The following is a 17583-nucleotide window of genomic DNA, read 5'->3' as shown; positions in this document are numbered from 1 at the left end:
ATGCCAGCATGTTGCCTTCTAGGGCTTAATGCCATCTTAAAGAGTAGGTAAATGGAAAAAAAAGAAGTTAATAAAAAGTAGAATGTTTAATGGCTTTCCAACCTCCTTCCCTCATGTTCTCTTCTCGAATAATTGGAGATGTCAGGGTGATAGTGACTTGCATTTTGGGTTCCACACATGAGTTCAAAATTATTGCCGCTTCAGAAACAGCACATTTTATGTCATACTTCTCAGGACTTATAACCTATATAATGAAGAGTACAAGAAATTAGCTGGCCCTCTTACATTATCAAACAAAGCAGTTTCATTATGGCTCTTTCACTTTCTCACACTACTTTAACCATTTTGTAAGGACTAGATCATATACTATTTCCCTCCAAGCCTTGCAAAACAAGCAAATTATAATCTCTTGCTCCTTTTTCCTTTTAGAATTCTTTGTTGAACTAATATTTACCATTATTTGTATCATATGAGTTATCTGTATGTGTGTATGCACCTTTTAGATGATGAATTTTTGGATGAAAGAAACACTGCTATAGTTATTACCATATCTTCCTAAAATAGCATCCAGGTAGCTAGTATTTGAGACTAAAATAGATACCTGAAACTAACAGGAGCTGTAATTCAACCATACCCAGTGCACCTTGTCTGTGAAATCAACAGATCTACATTTTAAATCAGGGAGCAGAAACTTTTGCTCAACAGAAAAAAAACCAACAACAACAGGATTCACTGCAATTTAGTATACATGTAATAAGCTTCAGTACAGTATACATGAACAAAGGAAGACTCTAGAAATTACATGGAGTGTTCCCAGTATAGTATCTAAGTTCACTGGAAGGACTGATGCTGAAGCTTCAATAGTTTGGCCACTTGATGTGAAGATCCAACTCACTGGAAAAGACCTTGATGCTGGGAAAGACTGAGGGGAGGAGAAGGGGCAACAGAGGATGGGATGGTTGGATGGCATCATATTCAATGGATATCAGTTGGAGCAAACTTCAGGAGACAGTGACAGACAGGGAAGCGTGGTGTGCTGTAGTCCATGGGGGTCGCAGAGTCGGACATGACTTAGCCACTGAACAGCAACAACAATCTAGGTTCAAATCCTAGCTCTGCTACTTTACTAATGATGTGAAGTTGGGCAAATATTTAACTCCCCTATACCCGTTTTTATAAAATGGGAACAGTACAATTTATCTAACCTGTAAGACTGTAGGAAGAATGAACGAATGAACTACACAAAGAACTGAAAACAGTGCCTGGCACACAGTATCATGTAGACATTAACTACGATAGTGATGATGATAATTCTATCTCTTCTGCTTATCCACTGTACAAGTACAGATTGATTTGGAAAATGTATTTTGTTTTGGGGCTTCCCTGATGGCTCAGATGGTAAAGAATGTGCTGTAAAGAATTAGCTTAACTACTGATTGTTCAGTTAGAATATAACATTTTCTCCTTTGTAGTTTTACAAAACACAACAATTTAAGATTTTTCTTTGTAAACTACATACTTTTTTCTAAGTCCTCAAGCTTCTTTTCCTCCCTTTCACTGCCCTAGCAGCCTCAAGGAAGTATAACAAGTAGACACACAATGACAATTCTCCTGGCTCCTATGCTTAAAAAGACTCATCCACAATTTAAAAAAATCTCACATCTGGAACAATGGTAATAGAGAGCAAACAACAATAAGTGCCAGAGTCATCAGAGCTCAAGTTTAACGGCATGCTTCACTATCCATTTTGGTATCAGCTGGTTTGCTGTGGTCAGGTACTATTTATCCTAACATTACTGTACAACACATACTACCAATGAAATGCCAATTCTTGAATTTCAAATACCTAAATAAGTTTTATACACTAAATTATTCAAGGAACCTTTGTTTTAAATTCCAGTCTGTGATTCTGACAAGATACTATAATAAATTTTTTTTAATTCAAACTTAAAAACTTTTGTTTTTGTAGGACCAAAAAGGGATATTCTATTAATTGAATTTGCCACAACTTCCTGGATGGAGACAGCAACAAGTCATTGTTACCATTATAACATGTACAAAATGGAAAGTAATCATAATAAAGCTGGGAAAATTCAAATCAGAAAGTCTTTATTTTAGTTACTATACTTTTTTAAAAACATGTATTCAACTAAATAGGCAAGTTCATGAATTCTAAAACTTTAAGCTTACTATACATACATGGGCTTTGTTTAAAAAAAAAAAAAATCAAAAAATGAAAATTTTCCCTGAACAACTGTCTTCTCTTATGATTCAAACCTTGGAAAAAGAATAGGAAGAGGACATGTGCTGCAGCTTTACATTTTAAAATAAATTAGCAAGATGGCTTCATCTTGAAGCGAAGCACCATAAAACCTAAAAAAACAAAGTAGAAAACTGTGCTACCAATTTGTACAATCAAGCAATTTGGAAAGTCAAGCCAAAACTTTAAAGGCTGGCTTAGGTTTAAGCTGAAGCACAGTTAGTCCTGCCAAAAACTTCTGAACTAGACAAGGGGTAAAAATGAACATTTCCATAATACTTACAGCAAGCTGCTTGGGTAGGTTTTCTGCAATACGGCTTAATAATGTCTTTGAAGGTTTCTCTGAGCACAGCAAAACAAGGTTGACATTTCTATCTCCTCGGAGAAGTAATCCTTTCGCCAATACGCCCACTCGCAAAACTCCTTTTAAAGCTCTGTGGTGAAATCAAGTTATATTATGACATTTCCCTTTTAACCACAACCATGATAATCTCTCAACACACAGTAGTAAATGAAGTAATTTTTACATCATTAAAATTTGCATCAACTATAGTATAAGAACATTTAATATTTTTAGAAATACCCTTTATTTAGATAAGAAATATGAAAAAATTAATAAATCAAGAGCTAAGTTCTCAGGAACAACTGAAGAGCAAAGGACATTAATGCTTTTCTGTCTCATAAATTAGAATAACAAAAGTCATGTTTAGTATACACTGATATAAAGATGTTGCTGAAGTTTGAGCTTATTCATGCTTATGGGTAAATGTGTTAAAGATAAAGTAAGCTGTTAAAAGAACGAACGAATATGAACAGATGCAACAAATGAATAAACACTGAATAGCTGAATGCAACTGGAAAACTACAACGGCTGCTTTGAAAACAGATTTGAAATAGTTTTATATAAGTTTAAATACAGTGAGTAAATTACAAGGTTGGAGATTGTATGAAATTATTTCTCATTTCAGCAGAAAGCAGCTGAATACATTTAAAATCTAACACAAGCATAACACATGTAGACTACCAGAGAATTTTTAGTCTTTGTTAACTTTTATTTCAAGTATAAGGTAAGTCTACATAAGGAAAATCAAAACTATACAAAAGTAAAAAAACTCGGCAAACACACCTGTCTTTACCTCCCTCTTTCTTATCATCTCCCTCTTTGCTCTTGCTCTTCTCGTGTTCAGACAAGCTGTCTGAAACAAGTTTTAAAGCACGTTCAGTGATAGAAACAATTTTCTGAACTGCCTGTAATTCCTCTTCAGTTGGATAAATGGTAGCATGCTTTGTCATTACGTAACGGTCATCAGATGAGTCAGGACGACGTAAGGGCTGGAGATTGGGAAAAAAAGAGATAACTCCATTAAAACAATGTTTCCCAAGCAAAAGTAAACTACTATTTTTCAACTACACATACGCTTGTTGCATTTTTCAGTAAGAAAGGCAGTTATACAGAATGTCCATTTAAAGCTATCTTCTCCTTTTTTTCCCATTTTGGTAAAAACAAAAATGTAAACTGTACAAAGGTACAGTACTGAAAGTGAGTATGTAAGTATGTATGTTATGCACTCAAAACAAGTTATAATACACACCATCTTAAAGTTATGAAAATACATTTTATACAACTTTAAAACCAGTTCTCAAACATTTTGCTTTTAACAAAACAGATTTTACAAATGCTTATTCTATGGAAAGACAAATGAGAAAGAATAGGTTAAAGAGCAGGAATTTAGACTGTTTTCTTCTAAGTGCTCTCTGGAAAACCAGTACAAAGGAAAAAAAAATCTTGTTTTCTATAGTCTGAACTTATATGAAATGCTCCTCATAAGCCAGGTATCTTTTATCTAGCTTCTACAGAACGCTGACTCTCAAGATGCACCTCTTTCCTACAGTTCTAATACATCCACCGTGTGTTATCTCCAACCATTTACCTACCCCTTATGTATTAGTTGCTCAGTTGTGTCCAATTCTGTGACCCCATGGACTCTATCTACCTACCCCTTATCATGCACTTAAATTTAGAAGTAGTGGTAGGTTTTGAATGCTAAACATTTGAAAAAAGGACTCTAAACCATACATAATGGGAAGACAAAGCAACAGCCTTCAAAATTAGTTGTTCTTGACAATCTAAAGAACAAAGGTAAAAAAAAAAAAACCTCTTAAGATCTGCTCCCTTAGTTTATACTGAAAATAAGAAAGATTCATGGAAATTCTACAAAGTCCTTATACATAAGTACACGAGTTGAGAAAGTATAATAAAAGGAGAGAAAATTCTAAATCAGATGAAAAGCATACTGAGATTTGGATATTATTAAGCCTAAAAATTAGCTCTTCAAACTGTTATTTTCTAATGCTGAAACAGTCTTACACTTTCACTATCTATGTAAACAGAGTGGACACTCACTGCAGGCCCCTGTGGCTGAGGAGGCATGCCTGGTCGGACTCCCAGAAGGCCTAGTGGGCCCGGGGGACCATGAGGATAGCCTCCATCAGGCATTCGGCGGCGATCATCCCAATGATGCTGTTCTTCCTCCATTCTTCTCCAGTACATGTCCTCTTCGTAACGTCTGAAACATAAAGAATGATACTCCAAGCCACTTCGAAAAATATACCCCCAGAATTTACATCAATAATAATATAGAAAGCAATAAAAAAACCCGATCAGTCTAGCTAATACCTTTCTTTCCCCCTCTGTATCAGATTACATTTGCTTTCATTAATTAGTGAATGAAAGTGAATCCCAGTGAACAGATGAGAAAACAAAGATAAAAGCAAAACAAAATTTCACAGTCTGAAGACAGAGTTGAAAAAACAAGCACCAGAAACCTCACAGTTCATTCCAACCTCTTCCTCGTAACAGTAGACATTGTAAACTTAAACGCCTACCTCATGTGGCCAGACTAATAAAGTGTGTGAGTGAAAGACCCAAAGCATACATTCAGGTATTTTCCTCATGTCTTCAAAGAAATGTGCTCTCTATTTTTTTTTTGTAACAGAGAACTTCTTAAGACAACCTTTAATTTCCTCATCTGATACAGAGAGAGACAAAGACATTTTTCTACAATGAGGAAAAACAACAGGGATAAATGGCAACTCACATCCTATTTCACTTTTGGGGACATGCTAAGGATGATGGGAAGTATGGTAAAGAAGGAAAACACATGCTCTGGCTAGAGACAACAGGGCCGCACAGCTATTAATTACTGTCACAAGGGAATACCAGATGGTTATCCCAAGGTCAATCAGGACTTTTGTGAAATCTCATGGTCTTTAAATGTTGATTCATGTTGGTGTCCAAAAAAATACTATGGGCACCAAATAAAACACCCATGGGCTGAACTTGGTGGGCAGTTAGCATGTAGCCTCTGTTTTAATAGTCAACATTTTTGGAATCTAATTTTTCACCATATGACTCTCTCCCTCTCAGTTCTATCTTTGCCTTCAGCTTCAAACTAGGATACCAATAATTCCCTAGGCAGTCGTGTCTTTATAGTGAATTTTTGTTAACAATAAATTTTTACTAGACAAATTCATTTAATACAAAACGTAAGAAAGAAGTATGCTTCTCAAGTAGTACTGTAGAAACCATTATTTCTTCAGGTCAGGAATAAGTAGTGCTTTCTGGGTCATCCAATTTAGGACAGATAGAATCATACTTCTAATTTTATTCACGTCATGAGAGAAAATGAATAATAAGAGCTTGAAGGCCCTGGAAAACCATGTTCATTCTAGTTTTGAATATTCTATTATTACTAATGATGTTTAGGTTACATAAGGGCATATTTAAATATTGATTGTTTACCAATTCATACTTGGTAAACATAGTATACTATAGTGCCTAACACACTATATGCTACTTCCTGGCATACAGTATAGCAGTAAAACAGGAAGTAACTGCATAATCTAGGTATAGAGAAAAATTGCCAGTGCATTACAAAGGCAGAAATTTCATAAGAACAAAGTTAAATTTAAATACATAAAAAAGAAAAGTTGATAAATACATAACATTAAAGATTATTTAAAGATAACATGTTAATGGGTTAATAGCTATAAGAAGTGTCTGTACAAATCTGTTAACAGGTAAGTTAACAAATGAATAGGCAATTCACCACAAAAGAAATGTAAGTGATTAAGCATCAAATAAAAATTTAATTTGCCAGTAATACAAAGTTGAAATAAAACTGGCTTTCATGTTGCTATTTCTCACAGGCAGATATTTTAATAAATTATAGGAGCAGCCCTCAAAGTGTGGTCTGGGTAGTCTAGGTAGTCCTTGAGACACCTTCAGGGGGATTCATGACATCAAAGTTACTCTCAAAATAATATCTGCTTTCTCTATTCTCTTTATGAGTCTACAGTGGAGTTATCCAGAGGCAAAATGTGTTATCACAACCTGTTGAGCACAGAAGCAGAAAGAGAATGAGGCTGCCTTAAGCTAGACATTAAAGAGATCTGCAAAAATGTAAAACAATGTCATTATTTCTGGAGGAGAAACAGTTATTATAGTTAGCATATTATATTCACCATTATTATATTAATAAATACACCTGATTTAATATTATAATTATTAATATTTAACTATATTTAAACAAAGTTATATAAAAATAAGTTCATAAATACTGAAACTTCTCAGTTTTCCTTTCTAATACAATGTTGACAGCCTATAACCCACATACACAAAAACTCTTCAGAGTCTTCAATAATTATTGAGTTATTATAATATTGTAAAATAATTAACCTCCAATTAAAATAAATTTATATTAAAAAATAATTGAGTTATAAAAGGTCCTGAGACCAAAAGTTTGAGGATCACTAAGTTAAACTATCTAGCACAGGCAAAGTACAGGTATCTGTCAACATTTTTGCTTCTGGGATTTGATTAGTGTCAACTGATAGTGATTTATGCAATAATACTGCCTCAAGGTTGGTCAATGTAATAACAATAGGGAAATACCATAAAAAACTCTAAATATCTAAAAATATAGGAAATGGGTTATAAAGAAAATTTTACATCTGCACAAAAAAGTATTACATACCCATGGAAAATAATTTTAGCTTACTTACAAGTTGGTATGTAAATGAAAAAAAGTGGGTTATAAAAACTTGTACACAAACACTTATGGCAGCAGTATTCATAACCCAAAAGTGGAAATAACACAAATGTCCATCAACTGATAAACAGATAAATAAAATGTGACACATTTATGTAATGAAATATTATGCATGCATAAAAAATAAAGTACTGATATATACAATAACATGCGTGAAACTTGAAAACATCATGCTAAGTGAAAAGTAGCCAGACACAAAAGTCAATATGTTTTATGATTTTATTTATGTGAAATCTCCACTACAGGCTATCTACTAAGATGAAGTTTATTAGTGGTTGCCCAGGAGTAGAGGGAGGAGTTGGTGGGGAAATAGGTACTGATTGCTAAATGGGTTTATGGTTTCTTTTGTGGGTCATAAAAATGTTCTAAAATTGACTGTGCTGGTAACTGCACAACTCTGTGAATAAAATCAATGAATTGTGCCACTTAAAGATATGTCAGTTATATCAATAAAACTAAACATTTCTGTATCTACTGAACATATTTTCTCATTTATCCTTTCTTGTAGCTTCTACAGTTTTTAAAACAAACCCTACACATTATTAATGTCTAGAATCTAATCAATCTTATATTTAGGATATTTTTTTGTCACGTAATCAAATGCTCTATTTTGCTTTAAATTGAGGCATTTATTTATATTTAACTATTCATGTATTTAAATATATAAAAGTTACTATTTACAAAATAAGTCCTAATACCAAGGACATGGTCAAATATTAGAATAGCCAGTTACTTAACTGTAATGCATTTCTTTCCTAGACCTAGTGTCTCCCTCACAAGTGAAAACTAATAAATCTGGATTGCTCTGAATGGGAGTCACATACTCAGAACAGCTAAGTTTCTTAGAAAGTCTAAACCACCTATCATGGTACTAAAAGTTAAAAATACTACCTCATTTCCATTCTCCAGCGTTCCTCCTCTTCTCTCCTTCGCCAGTACTCCTCTTTCTGCATTTGCTTTCTCATTTTCTCTTCTTGAATCTTTCTAGCTCTAATACTGGGCTTTACTTCTACTTGCAAATCTGGATTTACTTTTTTCTGTTAACATAGACAAGATGTTTGAAAAACCAGCAATCCTTCCAACAATCTACACATATCTTAAATCATACAATCCCACATATTCTTTCATCATAGAGGCTTTTATTTGCAAATCTATTATAAGAGTAAATGTAGTAAAATAAGTTGAATCAGAGAAAAATTCAAAATATATTCATAAACATTCTTTCTTCCTTCCCATCCCCAAAATCCTTGGTTCTTTAAGTTTAGTATGCAAAAAGTACTTAATTTACTGTTAACCAATAAAAGAAATCCTTAGGAGACTGATGGGTATTTAGTATTCCTTTGTTTGTTTGTAAATAAATGATTCTTATCTGAGTATGGGGTTAAAAACTTTTTTTCATAGAGAAGTATTACTGCCCATTAACGAATTATTTTTAATCTCCACCATTTCTGTGTTTAGAAAACATGAATCTAGTACATAAGTCCAACCTAATTAAAAACTTTAAATTTAGTAGTGAGATTTAACTTATTACTTGGAAGTGTTTTCAATGAAGAATTCCTCATCTCAAAATCCACTTTAATGGAAATTCTGCCAAGATAAAGGAAATTGGAGACCTGACATTTCTTTCAAACACTTCCTTTGAAGCAACTATTTTTACATGATTACTTGATCCAAGTAATGTCAGTTTTATTTTGACACTAGAAATAATGAAATATGACTACATTGCTTTTTCTTAAGTATAACAAAAGTGATAGGTACTCAGTTGTGTCCAATTATGTGACCCCAAGGACTGCAGCCCATGAGGCTCCTCTGTCCATGGAATTCTTTGGCAAGAACAATGGAGTAGGCTGCCATGCCCTTCTCCAGGCAATTTTTCAGACCCAGGGATCGAACTTGGGTCTCCTGCATTGTAGGCAGATTCTTTACCATCTGAGGCACCCGGGAAAGCCCTAAGTATAACAAACTAATCAATAAAAATTAAACATCTGACTCTCTAAGTGAGACATGGCATGCCAATCTGAGAGTGGGAGTTCATGGACTTAGTGAGTTATATTTAGATGCTTTATTTTTGCATCTAGAATGTTCCAAGCCGCATAAAAAAGAGAAAGAGAAAAACAGCTGAAATTTTCCTCACTTTATATTGAAGTCTGTGTCTTCGTCCTTTTAAATGCATCTCCTTAGCATTGGGATCATTAAAGCTGCACTCGCATAATTTGCAATGGAATCTAATCACTTTTCCTTCATCATTTCGTACCTTGACGTTGGGGGAAAAAAAAAGTCAAGAAATCACAACAGGAATGTCACAGGTAAAGATTTCAATATAAACCCATCTCATGAGTTGTTAATAACTTTCAGAATTTATAGTCAGAAAAGGCGGGGGGGGGGGCAACGTCTATACTTTTTAAAGAGGATAATCTACAGAAATGAACAGGGTTAGAATTTTTAACTGTACAATGCAAGATGTGTTACTATGTATTTGGCTCTTATAGTTAAACGTCCCCTATATGTAAACATTTAGATTTTAATGCAATACACACCTTCAATTATTGAAAAACTATTTATTGAATACCTGCTCCTGCCAGGTACTGTTCTTGGAAATGGAGCTGAAGATGATCAAAGGCATTATTCTCATTTATTTCTACAAAGCCCAAGACTTTATACATGTACAACTTTATTGAAAACCAATGTCGATTTTTTTCTAACTGCACAACCAGTCAGGAAGACAAGTAGACTAGAATGTTATTAAAAGTTATTAAAACTTCAGCAAGTTTTAAAGATTGGTTCTAAACACAATCCTCTGAAGTTAAGATTACTTAACCAGTATTATTGGTGATTAAGTATTCTGGCCAGATGTTCTGGCTGTACTTTTTTTTTAAGACAACCAAGTCTTACTATCAGCTAAAAGTTTATTATTTATTTAAAAGTTTATTAACCTTTAAATTTTTTTTTTTGCCTTACCATGTTGGCATTGTGGAATCTTAGTTCCCTGACCAGGGATGAAACCCATGCGCAATGAAGTAGAAGCAAGAAGCCCTAACCACTGGACTGCCAGGAAATTCCCAAGACCTAAAACTTTAAATTAAAACTGCATGTGAATAACTTATAAACTACACAGCCCAGTTTTCCATCTTGTAAACAAAGAATTCAGTAAGTAATTTTTCTTGATGGAAAAGGGTGAAGGAACAAATAAATATTTGTCAAAAATCTACCATATGCTAGGCACTGTGCTTAGGTACTTTATTTGATCTAAGCTTCACATCTTCACTGAGAGATACCCAAATTTTACAGATGTAGACACTGAAATTTAGAGAGCTTGTTCTGTTCAACTGTTCTACAATACAGCAAAAGCAGAATCGGGCTACACCACTGTATGTTCATCTTTCCACTAACAGCAAATATATATTAAGTCCCTTCTGATACTTCCTTATCCTCCATTTACTAAGTTATTTTGTAAAACAGGAATAGTTTTCTAATCAGCTTGAGATATCAAATAAAAAGTCATCTGTTATATCAGCAATCTAAATTTTACACACAAAACTGTTCAGAAAGAAATATTTGCTGTCTTTGTCATTTCTGCTGTTCACATTTTTGTTTTTACTTTTTATTTTCAGCACTATACAAGGGTTATGTTAAAAGAAGGCCTGACAAATAAAGAGAAAGTTACTTCACATACTACAGTGATGACGTCAGCAGGGAAAGAAGTTAACAAAAAAAATTGTGATGTCACTTAGGCAAGCTCAAAGGGCAGGCTTAAAAAAAAACAACACAAAACCTTCAACAAAGATCCCTTCAATATCCCTTTATAAGTAATCTAAACCTAAAATATAACTGAATTTCACATGTAAAGCACACTTGTGACAAAGTGACACACGTCTTTCCTATCTAATCTCACAACAGGAGTATTCTCAAATCAATACCTCCTCCACATAATCATGGCCCACTGGCTGCACATCGCTCTGCAGAGCAGCAAGAGACGCAGGTGTGACTGGTTCTGACACTGTGTCTGGCTTTACTTCTGGAATTGGTACAGAAGTGACAGGAGTGTTTTTAACACATTCAGTTCCTTTTAAGTCTTCTGTTTTATTTCCTGTTGACTGCAGCTTATTACCACCTAGAACATAAAAGAATTAGAGTAATTTTAATTTTCTTCTTGTATAATGTATGAACTGATACAAGATCTCTAGATAAAGTTCTGATCTTTCCTACCAACAAACTCCTGACTGACATACAATAGATCAGAATTTTGAAGAACCACAGAAACCATTTGGCTTTTTTATGCTATTACTGAAATACATGTCTCAATCTCCCCATTCTCTCTCTCATAATAATCAATGGTCCTCTCTGTCCTCACCATGGCTCTTATAACATCAAGTACCTAAAAAGTAAAGAGCAAGTACCTGAAATGGTAGTGTCTAAGCCTAAATCACTGCAGATGGTGATTGCAGCCATGAAATTAAAAGACGCTTACTCCTTGGAAGGAAAGTTATGACCAACCTAGATAGCATATTAAAAAGCAGAGACATTACTTTGCCAACAAAGGTCCATCTAGTCAAGGCTATGGTTTTTCCAGTGGTCATGTATAGATGTGAGAGTTGGACTGTGAAGAAAGCTGAGCGCTAAAGAATTGATGCTTTTGAACCGTAGTGTTGGAGAAGACTCGAGAGTCCCTTGGACTGCAAAGAGGTCCAACCAGTCCATCCTAAAGGAGATCAGTCCTGGATGATGCTGAAGCTGAAACTCCAATACTTTGGCCACCTCATGCGAAGAGCTGACTCACTGGAAAAGACCCTGATGCTGGGAGGGATTAGGGGCAAGAGGAGAAGGGGACGACAGAGGATGAGATGGTTGGATGGCAGCACCGACTCGATGGACATAAGTTTGAGTGAACTCCGGGAGTTGGTGATGGACAGGGAGGCCTGGCGTGCTGCTATTCATGCGGTTGCCAACAGTCAGACAGTGTGCTGTCTTTGAGGTGTCAATAATTTAAGGTCAGGTATGGATGTGAGAGTTGGACTATAAAGAAAACTGAGCACCAAAGAATTGATGCTTTTGAACTGTGGTGTTGGAGAAGACTCTTCAGAGTCCCTCGGACTGCAAGGAGATCCAACCAGTCCATCCTAAAGGAGGTCAGTCCTGGGTGTTCACTGGAAGCACTGATGTTGAAGCTGAAACTCCAATACTTTGGCCACCTGATACAAAGAGCTGACTCATTTGAAAAGACCTTGATGCTGGTAAAGATTGAGGGCAGGAGGAGAAGGGGACGATGGAGGATAAGATGGTTGGATGGCATCATTGACTCAATGGACATGGGTTTGGGTGGACTCCGGGAGTTGGTGATGGACAGGGAGGCCTGGCATGCTGCAGTTCATGAGGTTGCAAAGAGTCGGACACGACTGAGCAACTGAACTGACTGACACGTTATTATAGCACAATGTGTTAATAGAGTATTTTGGGAACATAAAGGAAAGGAGCCATCATCCTTTAACCTGATTCAGTTAGGAATAGCCTCAGCAAGTATGACACCAGGGCTGGGCTTAAGTGTGCTAAGTATGAACTGGTCAGGCAGAAAAAAAGAGAATTATATCTAAACAGAAAGAACAGTATGCACACGCAAGACACAAAAACATGGAGTTAAAAAGACTATGGTAACAGAATTGAAAGAGACACGTGCACCTCAACGTTCATTGCAGCACTGTTCGTAATAGCTAGGACATGGAAGCAACTTAGATGTCCATCGGCAGATGAATGGATAAGAAAGCTGTGGTATATATACACAATGGAGTATTACTCAGCTATTAAAAAGAACGCATTTGAATCTGTTCTAATGAGGTAGATGAAAGTGGAGCCTATTATGCAGAGTGAAGTACATCAGAAAGAAAAACACCAATACGGCATATTAACGCATATATATGGAATTTAGAAAGATGCTAATGACGACCCTATATGCGAGACAGCGAAAGAGACACAGATATAAAGAACAGACTTTTGGACTCTGTGGGAGAAAGCGAGGGTGGGATGATTTGTGAGAACAGCACTGAAACAAGTATATTACTATATGTGAAATAGATCACCAGTCCAAGTTTGATGCATGAAACAGGGCACTCAAACCTGGTACATTGGGACAACCCTGAGGGAAGGGATGGGATGGGGAGGAAGGTGGGAGGGGGAGTTCAGGATGGGGGACACATGTACATCCATGGCTGATTCATGTCAATGTATGGGAAAAACCACCACCAATATTGTAAAGTAATTAGCCTCCAATTAAAATAAACAAATAATAATAATTAAAAAGACTATGGTAAATTAAAAAAAGACTTGGTAATTCAATAGGACTTATCACTGAGGTACAGGGCTTCCCTGGTGGCTCAGATGGTAAAGAATCTGCCTGTAATGCAGGAGGCCTGGGTTCAATCCCTGGGTTGGGAAGACCCACTGGAGGAGGAAATGGCAACCTACTCCAGTATTCTTGCCTGGAGAATCCCATGGACAGAGGAGCCTGGCAGGCCACAGTCCATGAAGTTACCAAGAGTCTGACACGACTAAGTGACTTAAGCACAGCACTGAGGTAGAGGCAATGATATCTGAGGTAGGGGTTAATTTGTGAAAGGACTTGGATGACATCATTAAGGAATACAGACATTTTTCTTATATGCAAGGGGGAGGCCACAGAAAATTTTTAAATGGGAAACTAACACAATTTGATAAATATTTTTTTACAAAATAACTTTGACAAAAGTGTTGCAGAAACTGGATGCAATAAGAGACAAAGCTCTGAGGAAGCAGCTTTGAAGGCCTAAAAACAAAGCAGAGGCTATGAAGAGAAAAAGACACTTTTCTGGAGAATATTGTAGCGACAGAAACAAAAGGATTAGAAACAACTGGAAGAGGCAACAAGTAAGAAAAAATGTCAGTGGACTTTTTCATGTGAAAAAGCAGCAGTTTTATGAGATTAGTTCACAGTACTCTTGTGATGAGATAAAATGTTAGAAACAGACACTAACAGGCATCAACAGAACCATACAGATAATGACCAGGAAATACTTAAAATATGGTTCTAGAACTCAGGTGGGCGTCCTGAATTTGCCCAAATGATTTTAAAGGTACTGCATACACAATATGTATACTCATGAATACTAAGTGAGTGAGATGAGAGAATCAGAATCTTAGCAATACTACCAGCTAATGAACATGAGAGCTAGAGAACCAATAAAGACATCTGAGGATGGAGCCAGTGGACCCAAAATGGAGAGAGAGACATAACTAAAGCTTTAAGGTATAGCAGTCAACTGTTTCAAATGTTAGAGAGGTCAACAGGATGAAACAGAAAACTGGCCATTCAATGTGGCAAGTAGGTTTTTGGTGATTTCAGAAAAGGGTAGAGTTGAAATACTGTAAGAGACTAAGGACCGGATAGGAAGTAGAGAAAGTAAGAATTAGGTTAGCAGCCTGAGGAATAGTAAAATAAACACATATATATTTTTAAGTCTATGGCTGAAGAAAACAGAACTGAAAAAATTTCAAGGAAAAAAAATACAGATATGTAATTAAATAAGGTCCCAGAAAAGAAGACAACTGTGTAAGTAGAAGAGCTACTCCTGGGGTGGAGGAGAAATACCACTTTAACAGAGTTAGAAGGAACACAAAATCTTCAGTACTTGCCAACAAAGTTTATTTTGGGTGTAGATGTTTTCTTGGCAGCCATATTTGCAGGCACTGCTGATACTTTAGTGTTGGCTGTGCTATTAAGAGACGAGTTTCCTGTAGCTGTAAGACCTTTCACTGAAGAAGTTGCAATTGATGAAGTATTCACAGTACAATTGCTTGCTGCAATGCTTGAAGGAGAGGCAGTTGGCTTTGAAGCAGATACAGCTGTTGAAGAAGTAGCTTGGCTAACAACGTTTGGTTCTGTTGAAGGAATGGGTTTACCAAGTTTTGTGTGTAATTTAACCACCTACAAAATAAAAGCATATTTATCTGTCAGAAAACTCAGAGAATGTAGATTTTTAAAAAAAAAGTTTGCCTAAAAGACGCTATAAAATGAAAATCTTAACCATATTTTTCTTTGTTGTATTTTTTTCTCTTATACACTTTTAAATAAAAACTCATTACTTTCAAAACAATCTGTGTGAAACAGATTCGGATACATATTACATCTACCACTTGGTGAGGAAATGACTTGGCTACATGTATACCAACCTATACTTAAGCCTAACAGAAGGCAGAAAACAACTACATGATTCAATTTCAGTTGGTGGGAAAAGACCAAGTTCAATTTTAAGAAGGGTCACCAGTCTTTTCTTCCCTAAGCAATGACTATTTGATGTCACCTTTATATATACATTAGGCATGTAATACCCTCAAAAATTTTCAAATTTTGAAGCCTCCTTTACTTTACCCCCAACCCCACCAAAAATGGAAAAGAAAAGACAGTTAAGACATAAGGTTGTGTGGGAAAAAAACACCTACTTTCTGATGCTTAGCACCACGAATGTGGGCAGCATATGCATCTGCTCCCGTACAAGACACATCGCAGAGCTCACAACGTAGCTGATTTTGAGTCCCACGAGTAGAGTTGCTGCTGCTGCTGGTATTCTGTGAGGCTTTCAATGCAGCTTCTTTTTTTTTATGTTTCTGCCCTTCTAAATGTTCTTTATAAGTCTGTCTCAAACAAAAAGAATAATTTTGCTTCACTACTTTTCTATCTACATTATTTGCAATGATTCATTCCAATCTCTTAACACTCATTAAAATCTCAGCACTACACCATTTTATTTTTTTATTTTTTATTTTTAGCACTACACCATTTTAAAAGCAACTGAACAGGAGCATGTGGCTTCCCTACCTACATGATGTATTTGTGGTTCTCTGTACCTTGTTTACCAAGAACATACTTACCTAACACGTTAATTAACAAAGGACTTTCATCCATAGCCAAAATATCAATATAAGGTAACTGCTCTCAGTTTGAAAGAATTTATATCTTTTAGTGCTTATGTATAATGTTGGGTAGAGACTATTAAGAGTGATCATTCCAAAAGAAATTATTTAATTATAGGATTATGAGGAGGGAGGAAAAATATATCTGCCACATGAGAAGAAAAAACAATGTTACTACATGTTAACAAGACTCTTTATAAACAGGTATGATTACTTATAAAACTGGCTTAGAAGTCAGTTGCATCTGAGAAAACTTAAGAATGCATTTTCACAATCTGTGTTAGAATCCATTCCACCCTGAACAAAAGTCTATTTAAAGCATTTAACTGCCAGAATTGTATCCCTTTTGAAGGAAAAATAACATTATTGTAATAGTAGCCACCAAAATAGTGCAAGTACATATTAAAAATTGTCTTCAATGTCAATGACCGAGGAAGGCAGTTTTATAAAAATGAGAGGTCAATAAGGACCTTGAGTGGGGCCAGTTTATTATTTCTTGTATTATTTAAAAAAATTTTATACACACATATGATGAGCATAAAATTGCATAGATAGCATAGAATCTCAGAGCTGAATGGGACTTTAGAGGTTACCTAAAATGATTTTCTAAGTTTGAAACAAGAAAATCCTTTCTCAAAATGAAATCTTATGCACAAGTAAGGAAAGTTACTGTATTTCAAAAAACAAGAGGAAGACCTAAGACCTAGCCATCTGATTCTCTTCTCCCCATCTGCAGCAGTCTAAAGTGGCTTCGTGAAGCAGTGTGAACCTCAATTATTTAGGGACAACTGCCTATTACAGAAGTGAGGAAACAAAGGCCCAGACAATAGACTTAGTCTCCAACTTGCCCAAGGCCACAAGTTAAGTCGCAGACACAGGACAGCCCCTCATACTGGAACCAACTTAGTCTCCTTTCTTATATCTACACTAGTCTCTAACTCACCATCTCATTCACACAGTATTTTTCTCCATAGGTTCATTAACCCCTTACAGCACTGCCTCTGACTTAACAGAGGTACTCTTGGCCTGTTCTTGTGTAACCATCCAGCTCCCCCAAATCAATGGTCAGCCTTGCATATATAGGCTGATTCTAAATGCTATTAACTTATCACCCTAGAGCTATGTGCTATGCTTTTGTATGTTACCACATAGTCAAGTCTCTTGACATTTGTAATTGCCACCACATCATCATTCACCCTAAACAGTCATTACTGAGTAGGATACACTCCTCAATACTAAAGCCAACATTCTTGTTCTCCTTCATGTTTAGTCCTG

At 35.7% G+C, this 17583-nt stretch overlaps 1 protein-coding gene across 3 annotated transcripts in view; it reads right to left on the bottom strand.

Annotated features, from left to right (window-relative positions):
• The window catches only part of ZFR (zinc finger RNA binding protein), an 86385-nt gene that overhangs the window by 25319 nt on the left and 43483 nt on the right, over window positions 1-17583 (bottom strand). For all 3 annotated transcript variants that reach the window (XM_018065619.1, XM_018065620.1, XM_018065621.1), the window contains 9 exons: window positions 15838-16029; window positions 15031-15322; window positions 11289-11482; window positions 9506-9625; window positions 8263-8408; window positions 4665-4827; window positions 3387-3592; window positions 2544-2694; window positions 103-244 (listed from right to left, as the gene is read on the bottom strand). In XM_018065619.1, the coding sequence (XP_017921108.1) occupies window positions 103-244; window positions 2544-2694; window positions 3387-3592; window positions 4665-4827; window positions 8263-8408; window positions 9506-9625; window positions 11289-11482; window positions 15031-15322; window positions 15838-16029 (1606 nt within the window). The remainder of the gene's footprint in view (window positions 1-102; window positions 245-2543; window positions 2695-3386; window positions 3593-4664; window positions 4828-8262; window positions 8409-9505; window positions 9626-11288; window positions 11483-15030; window positions 15323-15837; window positions 16030-17583) is intronic.

The sequence above is a fragment of the Capra hircus genome, chromosome 20 (assembly GCF_001704415.2).
Source record: "Capra hircus breed San Clemente chromosome 20, ASM170441v1, whole genome shotgun sequence".
NCBI lineage: Eukaryota > Metazoa > Chordata > Mammalia > Artiodactyla > Bovidae > Capra > Capra hircus.
This window is presented reverse-complemented; position numbering and strand designations above follow the sequence as displayed.